Source organism: Phaethon lepturus, unplaced genomic scaffold, assembly GCF_000687285.1.
Source record: "Phaethon lepturus isolate BGI_N335 unplaced genomic scaffold, ASM68728v1 scaffold41181, whole genome shotgun sequence".
In the NCBI taxonomy this organism is placed as follows: Eukaryota; Metazoa; Chordata; class Aves; order Phaethontiformes; family Phaethontidae; genus Phaethon; species Phaethon lepturus.
The window spans coordinates 15361-28926 of record NW_010519218.1 but is presented as its reverse complement, the minus strand read 5'-3'; the positions used below and the strand labels follow the sequence as shown (position 1 = coordinate 28926).

At 43.3% G+C, this 13566-nt stretch overlaps 1 protein-coding gene across 1 annotated transcript in view; it reads left to right on the top strand.

Annotated features, from left to right (window-relative positions):
• Window positions 1-13566, top strand: part of KIZ (kizuna centrosomal protein) — a 45177-nt gene that overhangs the window by 21179 nt on the left and 10432 nt on the right. The window contains exons 9-10 of the mRNA XM_010296972.1: window positions 3260-3419; window positions 4421-4486. Coding sequence (XP_010295274.1) covers window positions 3260-3419; window positions 4421-4486 — 226 coding nt within the window. The remainder of the gene's footprint in view (window positions 1-3259; window positions 3420-4420; window positions 4487-13566) is intronic.

Below are 13566 nucleotides of genomic sequence, written 5' to 3'. Positions count from 1 at the left end.
ACGGTCTCTTTAAGGCCTCCAAGAGGCTGTCTGTTTTCTACCCTTCACATCAGTTATTTATTTAAACAAGCTCACATTTGCTGTGGTGTGAATTTATCGCAAGGCTTATATCATCTGTCCTTCTCTGTGGCCTAGTAGCTTTGTCATGAATGATGTGGGTTTTGTTGCGGTTTTTTTAAACCGTTTTTTGGTACACTGGATACACAGAGCTTTTTGCAGATAGGAGCATGCTCATTTTTTTAAAATGTTTATGCAAAATGTTATAAATTAACTCTTTCAAAAAAAAAAAAGTTGGCATTTGGTAGACCTGTGAGTGCCCGAATCTCTTTTGCTGCAAACTCAGAGCAGCTAGCCACGTGGGGAGGGCAGGGCTCCCATCCCCGCTGCCTCCAGCTGCCGCCATGCGAGGAGAGCTGGGACTCTGGCACCAGGCTGATGTCCCAGCTGCTTCTGCACCACCCCTGCGGTGGGCACCAGCAGGTCTGCCAGGCACCCTGCCAGTAACAAGTTGGCTCCGTGTTCTGCTCTAAAAAATATTTTCAAAAAATATTTTTCCTTTAACTTTTAATGAGAAATTAAAAAGCAGTTTGAATTGCTTTGCTATATTCTAGTTTTAATAGCGTTTGAAACAAGTAATGAAGATGTAATATTCTAGTCAGTTGTACACTTTGAATAATAGCCAGGGTAACTTCTTTTTCTGAAAAGATTATGTGGATAAGTAATTTGTATTCTGTCCTTAGAACATTCAGGCAAGTAGAAGAGATGAGCAAGGAATGTATCATTGTGCTGGTGACAGATAAACAAATACTGCACATAAATTTCTAATTGCATGTAAAAACTTTTACGAAGTCAAAGCTCAGTAACACAAGCTTTATGGGCGAATATATGCAGTAGTGATCTGTTTATTGCTATGTATTACTGTGGCCCACGCACACACATTTAACATTTATATTACCTATTAAGTGGATCCAGTCAATTAAATGCAGTGCCAGGATGCATCCCCTACTTTGAAACACCTTATTTCCAAGCAGGTTGCACAGAACAGGATCAATGTAAATTATACAATGTGCATGTACAGGAACAGTTGCTGTATATGATGTAGTAGTGAACTTGTAAGCGATCTGGAGCTAAGGATCTTTAAATTTATGACTAGAAAGTTTGAATTTTTGGCCCATATTGATGTCTTCTTTCTCTGAGGGCTTAAAGATCTGCCAGGAACCCCACCGGATGATGGTACTGTGCAGCCAGGCAGCAGGGGTGGAGGTGCAGGAGGGAGCTTTGGGCTTCTGACCATACAAATAGCCCGGTCAAGTCTGCCAGCTCCATCCCCATCAGCACTTGTGGTCCATGGAGGTTTGGTGATGACCAGCAGCAGGTTCACCTTCTCCTGTAGTGCATTCAGCATCTCACCCATTCCAGTGGTCCACAGAGTCTGTCTGTCCACCTGCCTGTCTTATCCTCGTTTCTTAGCACTAACTTATGTCTGTCTTGTATTCTTCTACGTCTTACTATCAGTTTTCTCTTCTCTCGCGAGAAGAGAAAACTGCCCCTGTTAGGAAAACTGGGTATTATTCTTGCAGACACGGGACAGCCGTAGGGAGCTGGTGTGGTGGGAGCACCTTTTCTGGGCAGTGGGATAGTCTCTTGGCTGTGGAAGCTGTGGAATCCAGTGCCCTTTTCAGCCAAGTTGCACTCCTGTAAGAATAAGATGCGTGTGGCACATGCGGCATGTTGGATGTCGTCATGCCCAATGGATATGTTGGCCACCCTGGAGTCATCTTGGTCCCTGTGACTCTGAGCGCCGAGCTTTGGTTCTCCTGGTGGGAGCCTTCCTTCTCCTGGATTAATTATGGTGCTAGAGTTTACACTGATTTGCTTGTATTTGGTGGTGGTGGTTCATGCCTATTTGGATGTTAAATGGTAGTGCAAATAGGTAAATGAAGTACTTCTGGTGTGAGAAGTCTGCACTGAGATAAACTGCTACACAGGAGTAATTTCTTCCAATAGTAAAGGTTTCCCAATACTGCCTGTAATTTAAGGCATTCTTTACATTAAGAAAATGAGACTTAAAATCTTTGTTGTTTTGGATGAAGTAGCAGCTTGCTGGGGTTGATTTTGTATGGAGATTTCCCATATATAAGTTTAATATAAAAAAAACCTACCACAGTAAGCTATCAGCTTAAGACTGAAAAGTTGCCATTCTGAGCTCCTGAATTAATTAATGGATTAATGAGGAGGTGGCAGATGCAGGAGAACAAAATTTTCTAGTGAGTCCAAAATGTTTTGGCTTGAAGCTCAGGTCAGTACATACAAGTTACAAAACCTGGAGTTCTCTCTGAGACGTTAGGCCTCATCACTGAAGTCTTACTGTTTTATTAAGCAGTTGTTTTATTAAACAACTAGATAATTAGAGCAGAAAATGTAGTAGATTTTAAAGACTCAAATCCATATTTTGTGTTACAAAATAAAACCAAGAGGAACAACCTACAAGTAAAGAAGAGCTGGGAAGGATGCCCAAAAAGCCTTTGCTGTTCTTTGTGAAAAAACAAATGCCAGGAAGGATGATTTCTCCTGCTCTCAGAAAAAGCTTTATAAAGCCACACGCAGTACTTTTAGCACAGGTGGGTGATAGCCTAAGAAGTGCTTGCTGTATTTTAAAACCACTTTTAACGCAGCCATATTGATGGTACAGTCAGCTCCCTGTAAAGGTACCGGCTTGCAACTTAATTTTTTGCATCATAAATAAGCTTAACTACAGAGGCGTGAGCAGGCTGCATGCACAGGCCGGAGAGAACAAACTTCACAAATGTGCAGGAGTAACGTGGATTGAAATCGGAACCGCACCTGGCTGAGGCTTGCTGGGGCAGGCTGCGCATCAGGTCCTCTGCTATTGCTAACGCTGTGGGTTAACTTGCCTTATTGCTGCGTGCCTGAAATGGAGAGATTTCTCTTCCGTCTGTTGCAGCGTATTTGATGCACCCTTCTGTTTTGCTTACTCTGAATGCGTGAGGAAGGGAATACTGAGAATTTCCAGAAAACCTAGTGATTAAAAGAATAATTCAAAGTTTGTGTTACTTCAAGGCAGAATGCAATTCCTGAGTTAGCGCAAATTTACCTCAGAGGTAATTTAACATCTAACAGAAACACCCTGGAAACAGATTAGACTGTGAAGTATAGATTAGCCTAAATGTATGTTGGAAAACGCTCGACATGAAGGATAATAGAGCTGCGGCTATGTTTATTTTTTTTCATGCTGCAGGCTCTACCAGTGTTGAGAGAGGTCCTTCCAGAAGAGTGTGGGGATAGGTCATCTATTCAGAGTAATGAATCATCTTACAGCTTGCCATCGATCCCAAACGACGGCGGGGAAATAAAGCAGGCAAAACACGCTCCCTGGCTCGCTGGTGCAGGAGAACAAGGTAACGAGTGTTAAAAGGTCTGGCTGTGCACTCAAAGTTACTGTCCTTCGCTGTATATATGTATTTTCTATCCAAATCTGCAGGGGACTGGTGAATTAATGTAGATTTGTAATGAACTTTGGGGGATTTTCCTAAGTATCTCAGGATCGTTTGTCGTTCTTGTTACTTCTTAAAATGAGTGATGTCTATTGTGACTTTTTTTTCTGCTGGAGTAGAAAAGCAAGCCTTGTGGCAGTTATTTAAAAACAAATCGGTAGGTGTGCATGTGTTTAAAGGTGTGCATGTCTAATGTTTAGAAATTGCAGGATATATTCGTTGCCTCTTACTATAAAGCCAGACCGCAGAATAAATTTTCAAAAATAAAAGGGTTCATGCTGAGAAAGGTGTGTAGTGCCGCTTCAGAGCTCAGAAGGTGAACACGTTTGTGAAAACCAGTTAATTTCTTTAGATAAGGAAGTAATATATTAGGCCGGCATAATAACTGGCGACGGCAACTTGCTCAGTCTGCTCTCAGAGCATCCCTTACATCAAAGTCCGGAACAGACAGGCAATTAGGTTGCAATGCTCTTTACACAGCAAATGTAAACAAACTGCTTTAGGCCTCCTAAATTCACGCGACTTTTATCCGCAGAGGAGACGGAGACTTTGATTTAAACTAATTTTCTGCAGTCGGTATGATATATGCTGCTGCTGTCGGGCTGCCGGACGAGATCGCAGAGTTACTGTGGGTTGTTTGTTTCCTAAATCCCATTGGGTCTTAAATAATTTAAGACATTTGGTTAGCTTGTCCTTTTCTCTGGAAGCTACAGAGGCAGGGTAGCTTCGCGTGTGAGGAAAGTTCACAGTAGGCGCCTCTTTTAAGAACAGTAATGGATAGTTTAGATCAATAAACAAGAGATAACAAAAGTGAGAAATTACAGGGAGTAGGGCTTAAAAGCAAGCAAACCAGTCTGATCACTGCGACTTTGAAATGTGTTTCATTATGGTATGTTCACATCCAGAAGTCACAAGCTGGTGTGAAGATGAGAGCAAGGAAGAAAGCGTGGTCGAAAAGATTCCTATTACAGGTGAAAGTAATGGCTGCATATTAACCTCGAATCCAGTATTCAACTTTTTATTATATAATCAAAACATGGTGTTTTAGTGGTTTGGGTCCACTAATAGTGAGTAAATTCAGCTACTACATACTGAGCGTGAAGATTAAACGTAAGATCCTAAAGTCCACGCTTATGTTAACATAAACCAAGATGGAAAATAACAGCGCCTATTTAATTCCTTGTAATCATGTTATACATTTAAACCATGTGAATATCCTGTCATTTAGCCTTTCAGGTCCTGGTATCAGTGTTACAAAGGTCAGTCTCCGTGGGGAAGATCCAGTAATTATATGGCAAACTACAGATGTTTCTGATTTGATTCTTTTCTTTTCTCGAGTAATTGAATGTGTGTCATTAGAATAAGCGCAGGGAAGAACCCTGCTAGCCAGGAAACCGTGCCTTTGCCTCCCTTACAAACGCTGCCTGATAACACAAATTTTTTAGCAATAAGGTTTTATCAAGGCATGTTCAGATCCTCCCGCAGCAGATGTATGAGGCTTGCTGAGGATCCCGAGGTGTCGCTGCATTTTGGTCCTGGGGTATCAGTAAGGCATTAGTATTCAGGACAGGGCTCTTTGCAATGAATCTCGATTTTGCTTTTGCTTGATTTTTGTAAAGTGGTGGGCTGCTTCCATATAAATTTTGATGTTTGGCTAAATACCTATTTATGCAGGTGTGTACACCAACAGAAAGGTGTGAGGGCATCTGCTTATGCAACACTCGCTGTTGCTTTTCTGCTCTTTTCTGGCTTCAAAATAGCCTGTCTTTCGGAGAGCAATTCATTTCTCTATAGAGGTTTTCCTCTGCTGCTTTTTGAGTCTAATTTGCAGCTGAAATATAAAAATGTGCTTCTTGTATTCCTGACTTATACTGCAGTAATAATATTCCTATGTTAGCCCAATAAAACTTAAATTATTTTTTTTCTAGAGAGTAGAATGCTTTCCATTTTCCTGCTTCTTAAACTGTCCTTCAGTCACACATGACAATGTATTTTAAAACATGAATTGCATTGGTTTTGAGAGGAGTTAAAAGCCACTAAAATCTTGTTCGTGAAACAAAACACACTTCTCATTTGAAAATTAATCTTAAATTTTTCAAATCTTGGGACTGCTTTGATTTTGTTTGTAATGTAAGAGGATTCAAATTTGAGGACTGGAGTTCTTGTTCCCTGAACTGCAGAGTGCCAGCAAGAACAAGGTCAGGAATGGTGACTCCTGCCAACTAAATTTTTTTCTTTTAAGGGGAATACCGAATCTTGAGTTTGGATCTCTGTAGCTGCCAGTGCTTCTGGCTTGCTTCTCCCCACCCTGAATTTTAGGACTTATCAGTGCTGGTTTTAGCTATGATTTTGCATCCAATTTTGTCAGGGAATTCTCTTGCAGTTTTTCCTGCTGGGCACCCCGAGGGTCTGCACAGCTGGTTGCTGTGTTAGGTGTCAGTTAGTCAAAAGTCAAGCCACGACGGCCATCCCCCTTCCCTACTCCTGTAGTTTTCTTACTGAATGGGCATGCAAATCCTAATGCTTCCTATCTGTAAAAATGCTGAGAGACTCTCCCTAACCTAAACGCTGGAGCCAGTAACTTCAGTGTAAAACCCATTCTTTCAGAGTCTGCCTTATTTACTGTTTTGTTGCAGCGTGTTTCCAGTAGCCAGCAGTCGCATTGTCTCTAGGAGTAAGGCTTTTCATATCTCACTTGAAAGCAAAGTTGCTCCTTTCAGATGCGATTCATCTTCAGCCCATGATCTTCTCCAGGCTTCTTGTTCTCCTCTGGCTCCTCGCCCTTCCAGCCTGTCGCTTTTTTCCTTTTTGCTCATCATTATTTGCTGTAGACGGTGGCCCTGGAGCTCTGAAATTGTTCAGTGCCAAAAATAGAGGCAGCATCTCCGTACGCCATCCTTTGGGCTCAAATGACTTCATTGAGGGTTTGGTTTTGTGGTTTTTAGATGAACTGATATTTAATGTCCATTCTATACGTGACCATTTTGCTGTACAGCTTTTCCTAAGCTTAAGGGATACAAATTTTGTTTTTTTTCAATACTTGCTGCATTCTTTAAGGGCTTTAAGTGTTGGCTTGAAACACTGGAAGCCTCAGGGCTTTTGATTTTTTTGATGCATTTCATTGAGAGAGCTGGGTGGATGTGCTTCCAAACAGTCTTCTGTGATGGCACTTTAGAAATGCTTCTGTAGTTTTGGTTTATTTTTCTTCTACTTTTGTTACAGAAAAAAAAACCCAAAATATTTATTTTAATATTATGTAAATATGTGGAAGTATTTGTATTTTTTCCTTAATGCCTGTAGGAGAGGAAGGCGATAGCTGTGTGGCTTTGGGAAGAAGGGCTGCTTTAGAGCTGTAGGTGGCATGGTGTTGGGTGTTCTTTAGAGACAGCCTGTGTTGGTATCTGACACTGCTCATGCAAGGACTGACTTCACCCGGAGCTCTTCGAAACAGGGACTTGGACTGAAACATCTGCTGTGCTCTTCCTGTCCATGGCAGGACACGCGAGCTTGTCACAGCCATGGTCAACTGAGGGTGCCGGGGCAATGTAGCTCATAGCATAAAGATGGTTTCTTTCCTAGAGCCTTGTCCTAGGCTTGTGGAAGGCCATGCTGTGATAACTGACTTTAAAAGGATGATATTGGGTGTATGGTCTTGCCCAAAGAGGAGTTAGCTGTTAATGGCAACCTCACTTTATGCCAGGTTGTGCAAGGATAGAAGAGGATGTGTGGCCTTGTTCTCATTTTCTTCATGGATGCTTTGGGGAAGCATCATGGGAAGACAGGTAAAAGAAATAGTTTGGCTTTTTTTGCTGTTCCTGAGGTAGGCAAATAATGCCAGATTAAAAAGAAAGGATAAAACCCATTGTTTTTTGTTTTGCTGGATGACTGAGTCTCATTAATGAGTAGGAAACTGCTGGTTTCATTGAAGGGACAGGTTTGTTAAATCTTTAACAAAACCAGATTCTCTCCCTGCCCTTCACTGACATCTTTGATCTAAATAGGCCTTAAAGCTATAAAGCCTTTGAATAAAAATGGTGTTAATTCTCCACTCATCAGGCTTCACTTTCACAACATCTTGAATGTCACATTCCAGCTACTCTCCAGGTACAAAATCTCTAATGTAGAAATAAGGGAGGAAAGAAACCCTTCTTAACGGGGAGGGGGAAAAAAAAAAATTGGCCCTTCATATATCATAAGGGAACATGAAAGGGCATGAATCTGATTCTGGTTTCCTTTTCAGGTCACCTTTAATGAGCCAATAATCCTGCCGACACTTTTCCCACGCCCACGTGTCCTTCCCAGTGAGGTCCTCCTTTGAGCTTGAAGCTAAAGGGTTCCCAAGGTTCCACTTGGAGTGCACTAATAAAGGCATTAACAAGTCTACCTAACTTTTTGCTTCATTTGGTATCAACCCATTCACAGCTGCTGTTACAAAAAAAGTTTATCTGTATGTGATTAATCGCTGCTGCTGTTGTGGTCTCACAGAACTACCTCAGGACAGTGTGAGATTGTACGTTTTGCTTAAATCAGTTTGGATTATGTACTCCTGTAGGTGATTATTTTACGCTGCTTGCCTTCAGTTCCTGAAAGACCTCAGTCTTTTTATAGTTATGAATCCTGGGTGAAAATTCTTCTTCAATCTTTAAACAGAGGCAGCAGCTTTTAGAAGTGTTCTCACTGGGTGGCTTGCTCCACTGGTCATCCGAGTGTCTCCTCGTGAGAGGATAGCATCATACGTTGGTATATTATTATGATAATAGTATTTTATCCTTTTTCGTTTAAAGGAAAGGGGAAGGTGTTTGTTGGTATTTGACCTACTTCTGGATACTGGTTACTGCAGCATTCTGCATAGGTTTTAATTGGGAGATTTTTCCCATCTATTTTCTCTCCAAAGAGCACATTCTTCTGTCAGATATGCAGGTAGCCTTTATCTTCTCTCTGTATGCAAGTTTTTTTGCTTTATCACAAGGGAAATCGGTATAAGAGCCCATATACAGCTGGCACTCACACCTCTGGTCCCAAGGCAGAGGCATGCAGCGCGGCTGGTTGTGTGCTGGCAGTGGCATGGCAGCTGACAGCCCACCTTTAATCCCACGTAGCTCTTTGTAGATTATCAGCAAGTGCAGTAATTAGTGTTAACGTGGTGGAGGAGCTTGTTCAGGTTTAAAGTTCCTCTGGGCAGGGACTATTGTTAGTTTTCTATTTTGGTACAGGACCTAGCAGTACGGCAGCTCAGACCTACCAGGACTTCTGAGTGTGAGTGCAGTAACTATTGCCAAGGTAACTGTAAAACTACACAGTTTGCAGGCTCAGCTGATCCTGATCATGTTCCTTTCAAGGCATTATTGACTTTGAAGTCTAGTGACAAGCTGAAATACCCAAGCTGCTAACTATTTTATTGGTAATAAAAGCACACAGGAAAAAGCAAGGTTCCTTTTGGTGTAGGCTCTCAGTTGCATACGGCAGGAAGATGCAGAACGTGTCTGGGTTGAGTCTGCGAAAGCACTGCTGTCTTTTGCCCTCCAACTACCTCCGTTTGCATACGGGATTATTGATTGTTATTGGAAATAATGGATGATAGCTCTTTATAGCTTTTGAGTGGCTTACAAAATGCTTTTGTTCCTCTCCTGGTAGGGCAGCACCTACTATACTGCTTCCGCTTGCTTATGTGCTTTGTCACTTAGGCTGAAGTTTTCAGTTTTTGCTCGCAAACCACACAGGCTATGTGTGAATATAGTGGTGTTTGTTTTCCCAGTCTGCATTTTAAAAAAAAAAAAAAAAAAAAAAAAACACCAAAAACCCACACACAAACCCCCCCCCCAAAAACAGCAACCTTGTGAATTGCCTTTCCCATTTCCAGCAGGCAGAGTCAAGCACTTTGTTCATAGAAAGTTGATTTGATATCTGCAGATGACTTTTCTATGCTGGGACTTGAGCTGCAGTGAAGGGCTTTAATGCTGGTTTTGATGTTTAAAAAGTGTGGGCTGCTTCGTCTGTGAGAGAGGTAATACAATTAGCAAGATATAAATGTTGCAAGGACAAGGCCAAGAGCTTTCTTATCTCTTCATTTGCAGAAAGTTACATCACATCACTTTTTTAGCTGCTGAGATGTTTGGCTATAAGTTGATAAATGCTGCAACCTAGGCTATAAGGGATGGAGAAAATACCTTCTTTTCAGTTCTGTGCTGGTACAGTATGTTCTGGGTTAAAGATCGCTTAACTGTTCGGCAGAACAAAATAATAGTGGCTCATTATGCAATGATGGCAGGTTTTTTCCTGGAATTGTTGGCTAGTGAAGAAAACTACACCTATTTTGTTCAGAACAAAATTGTAAAAGCTGACATGAAAGCTGCTCTGACCCATGCCGACGGCACAATTAATTCAAAGTTGAAAAGTGTGGAGTGTTTTTGATTAACAGTGGTATCGCAGATCCTTTGCTAGTTCTGGGTGGAGGGAACAACACATAGGGAAAAAGGCATGAGGAGAGATGTCTGGGACACCTCAGCTCCCGTTCTGCTGCATTATTGCTCAAACGACTGGATTAAGAACTTGCCATTATTAACATCGCAGTTTGAGTTTCAGGACTGAGTTTTATCAAGCTTGCTCGGTTGTGTCTGTGCAGTACAGGCTGGCCATTCAGTCTGACTAAATGCTCAAAGTGCCCCATGAGGACAGCTTCGCCCCTGCGTGCCTGCGTTGTTTCTGGGGTGCCTCCAGAACACGTGAGCTGGTGATGTGTTGAGGCCACTCCTTCCAAAAGCCGGTGAGGAAGAGAACATCAAGCAAATGGCATCTGTCTTCTACCTGGTGGAGCAAAAATTTACCGAATTCAGATGGGAAGGGAGAGGGTGGTTTTTAGCAAGCCTGAGTACGGCCCAGGAGGCATTACAAGGTGGCCGTCAGGAGCTGCTGCTCTCCAGCAGCCCAGTTGCAGCCCTCATCTCACCTCCGCTTCAGCTTCCCCGTGCAGCTGCTCCCTGCTGCATGACTTCTATGGCGCTGGCAATTCTTTTATCCAAGGGTTTCAATCTGCACACTGCTGATGTGCTCTAAACCCATCTTACTTCTTCCCCCTTCTCCCCAGTCCTCCACTGAGTGCACTTTTTTCTTGCCAGGGCTGTCGTGTTCTGCTGTGCGCTCAGGGAAAAATGTGTATTTGTGTTTCAGCACAGCATGCCTTTCGCTGTCTCCAGCCTGCGACCGGGAGGGTGTGCTTGGCTGATACAGCACAGCAAGTTAGATGCTTCTGGCAAAACAAACAACAAACACACACGCACACACAGAGAATAAAAGTGTCTTTTTGAACTAGGTGGCATTTAACCTTAAACATGACTATTGGTTTTACAAAGGAAATGCACTGATCTGCATAACGGTTTTACGGCACGATGGCGTTCTGTTAGGAGCGAAGTGCTGAAGGGTGTTCTCTCCTGGCAGCATTTTTCTTGTATCTTCTCTGCCCTGTACGTTGCACCAATCGCTTGTGCTTTCTCACAATGGTGAAGCAAGTATTGCCGTGTGCCCAGGTTGGGCTGGTTTTGTTGTCAGCACCGCATGTCTGTAATGCAGACTCTTCCTTTCTGCCGAGTTAGATGTGTTGTTGAAGGCACAGGGATTAAGCGGATGAGTGGGGTAAGAGGAGGCAAGAGCCAGGTGACTGTTCAGCACACAAAGCAGCATTTGCTGCGCACTGACAGCTTATGTGTTGTCAGATGCTTCATGGGTGCTGCAACCCAGGTGAATTGCCATGGCAGGCTTTCCAAGGAGGTGAGCTGGTGGCCTTAGGAGTTCCTAGAAGGATCTCCCATTTCTGTAGGGCGCATAGGATGGAAGTCAGCACAAAGATGCTTGAGGGGAATGACTGGACTAATTGGCAAGGCAGTCTGGTGTAACTAAGGCAGAAGTGGGGATGAATAGCCCAGCATTGTATTATAATTGACAGGTGGGGCAGAGCTGGGCTCTGAAGAGTCTTAAAGGTGAAGAGCAAGTAGTTAGTGTTGCTGTTTGATGTAATGAAGGAATGGGAGCCAGTGCAGGCACGGAAAGCATGGGAGAGTGGTCTTTTGCAGCTAGTATGCATGCAAAAGCTGTAAGGAGAGCTGCATGACAACAGTGGCCTAACTCCGGTTTTGATAGAGCCAGCAAAGACCCGGACTTTGAGGTGCCACTGGAAAGCTGTGGTGGCTGTGCCTGGATCAACGGTGGGCTCCATGTCACTGCCCTGAGGGATGGGAATAGCATTCAACAGCAACAGAGAAAGTTACTCAAGCACAGGTTAGAAGCACTTCGCTGGGTTTGCAGATAAGTTCCTACTGCGGGGGACGCCATCAACAGCAGGCTGGGCATCGGGTCCCTGCTCAGGCTGGGGTTCCCAGGCTTAGCCTGAAACAAAGGGAAAGATTTGAGAGGCACAGGTCAGATGCAGCTGCTTAACCAGCCTGCTGACGCCCTCCGAAGCTACCGTCCGCTCTGGAAACTCTTTACCTCTTGCGGCTGGGAAGGAGGAAGAGTCCACTAAGAGACTGGGACGAGGTGGATGTGTCCCTCTGCACATGCAAGGGCTGAAATGGGAAGGGGGGCCAGAGCCGATGATTTGTGCAGAGGCCGTTTGCTTCACGTCCTTCGCACAAGGAGCAAGCCATGAAGATGCTGGAGATGCATCTGAGGGCACACATAACTAGATTTTGAACATTTGCAGTGTCTATGGCCTGTGGAGTTCTGTTGGCTGGGCACAACTTGCTTTGTGCAAGGCTTTCTCAAGGCAGAGGGACACCTTCCTGAAGCAAAGCCTGCTCTATCCCCATGCAAGAAGTGAGCACATCGTCGTGGCCGCAGTGTGTTGTAGTGTGAATCTGTGCATGAGGGGCCCTGAAAAATACACTTATGCTGGCTGCATTACTGCTGGAGTGAAAAGTACTGTCTGGGAGTTCTGACTTGATTAGATTAGCTTTTTTTTTTTTTGCTTTCTCAATGTACAAACAAGTGTGAATATTCGTTCCTTTCTGGTCAGAGTGGTTTCTCAGTGTGTGCCCAGATTGCTGGGTCTGCAGCTCTGAGCTGTTCTCAGCCTTGCATCCCAGAGGGCCTCTGATCTTCACAGGTCTCCGCTCCTCTGCACGTGTACTTCACGGGAAAGCGATGGGGGTGTTCCCCTTTTTTTCTTTCCCTTCTTTTCTTTTTTCCTCCTCCATTCTTTATTTTTCTGGTTTTCCTTCATGCATTCTCTGGGAAGTGGTCAGACTTTGTTCTGTGAAACGGTGTGCTGCTGCCGGCATGCTGCTGCCAGCACAGCTCCGGTGCCCACACTCTGCAATCTCCTTTGCCGGTCAGACTTCTTGCACCTCTTTGTTGGGAGTACCTGAGGCTGAGTGGGATTTCTGCTGCTGAAATCCCAGAGCGGAGTGGTGAAATCTGCTGGAGCCGACTGGTAACATGCACAGCCAGTTAGAAAGTAGGAGTGGCCAAGATGTACAGAAATACTAAATTGTCCTGGGTTGGAATGAAGTTGGTAACAATTGGGGCTTATTTATAATTTCAGTATTTTTTATATATATATGCAAAGCAGCCTTTTAAAGTGGGATTTGTACTTGAGCATCATGTTCTTTGGAAATGAGTACAAAGATGAGCAATTGTACAATTCCAGTGAATGAATTAATTTACCTCTTCTTTCTTTTTTAAAAACCAATCTCTACAGAATGGAAATGAGATACAGCAAGGAGAAAGGAGAGAAAAGAAAGTGTGGATAAAAGATTTCAAAATAGATGGGTGTTTGGCTGTTTAAGTCATAAAAATCCCAAGACTTGTGTCTCCCAGAGGCAGTTCTATTTCAAGAGAGTGGTTGAAAATACTGATGTATCAAATAATATTAAGAGAACTGTAACTATCCAAAATGTACATTTAAGGGGAAGGAAAATAAAAATAACCTTGCTTCCTAATTAAAGTAATTGAGAACTTGGGGATTAAAAAAAAAAAAGGTGGAAAAGACCCCGTAAGTCCTTTAAGTTTTGCTTAAAGTTACCATGATGCAGTATAGCTCTTAAGAGAATCTCAGTGT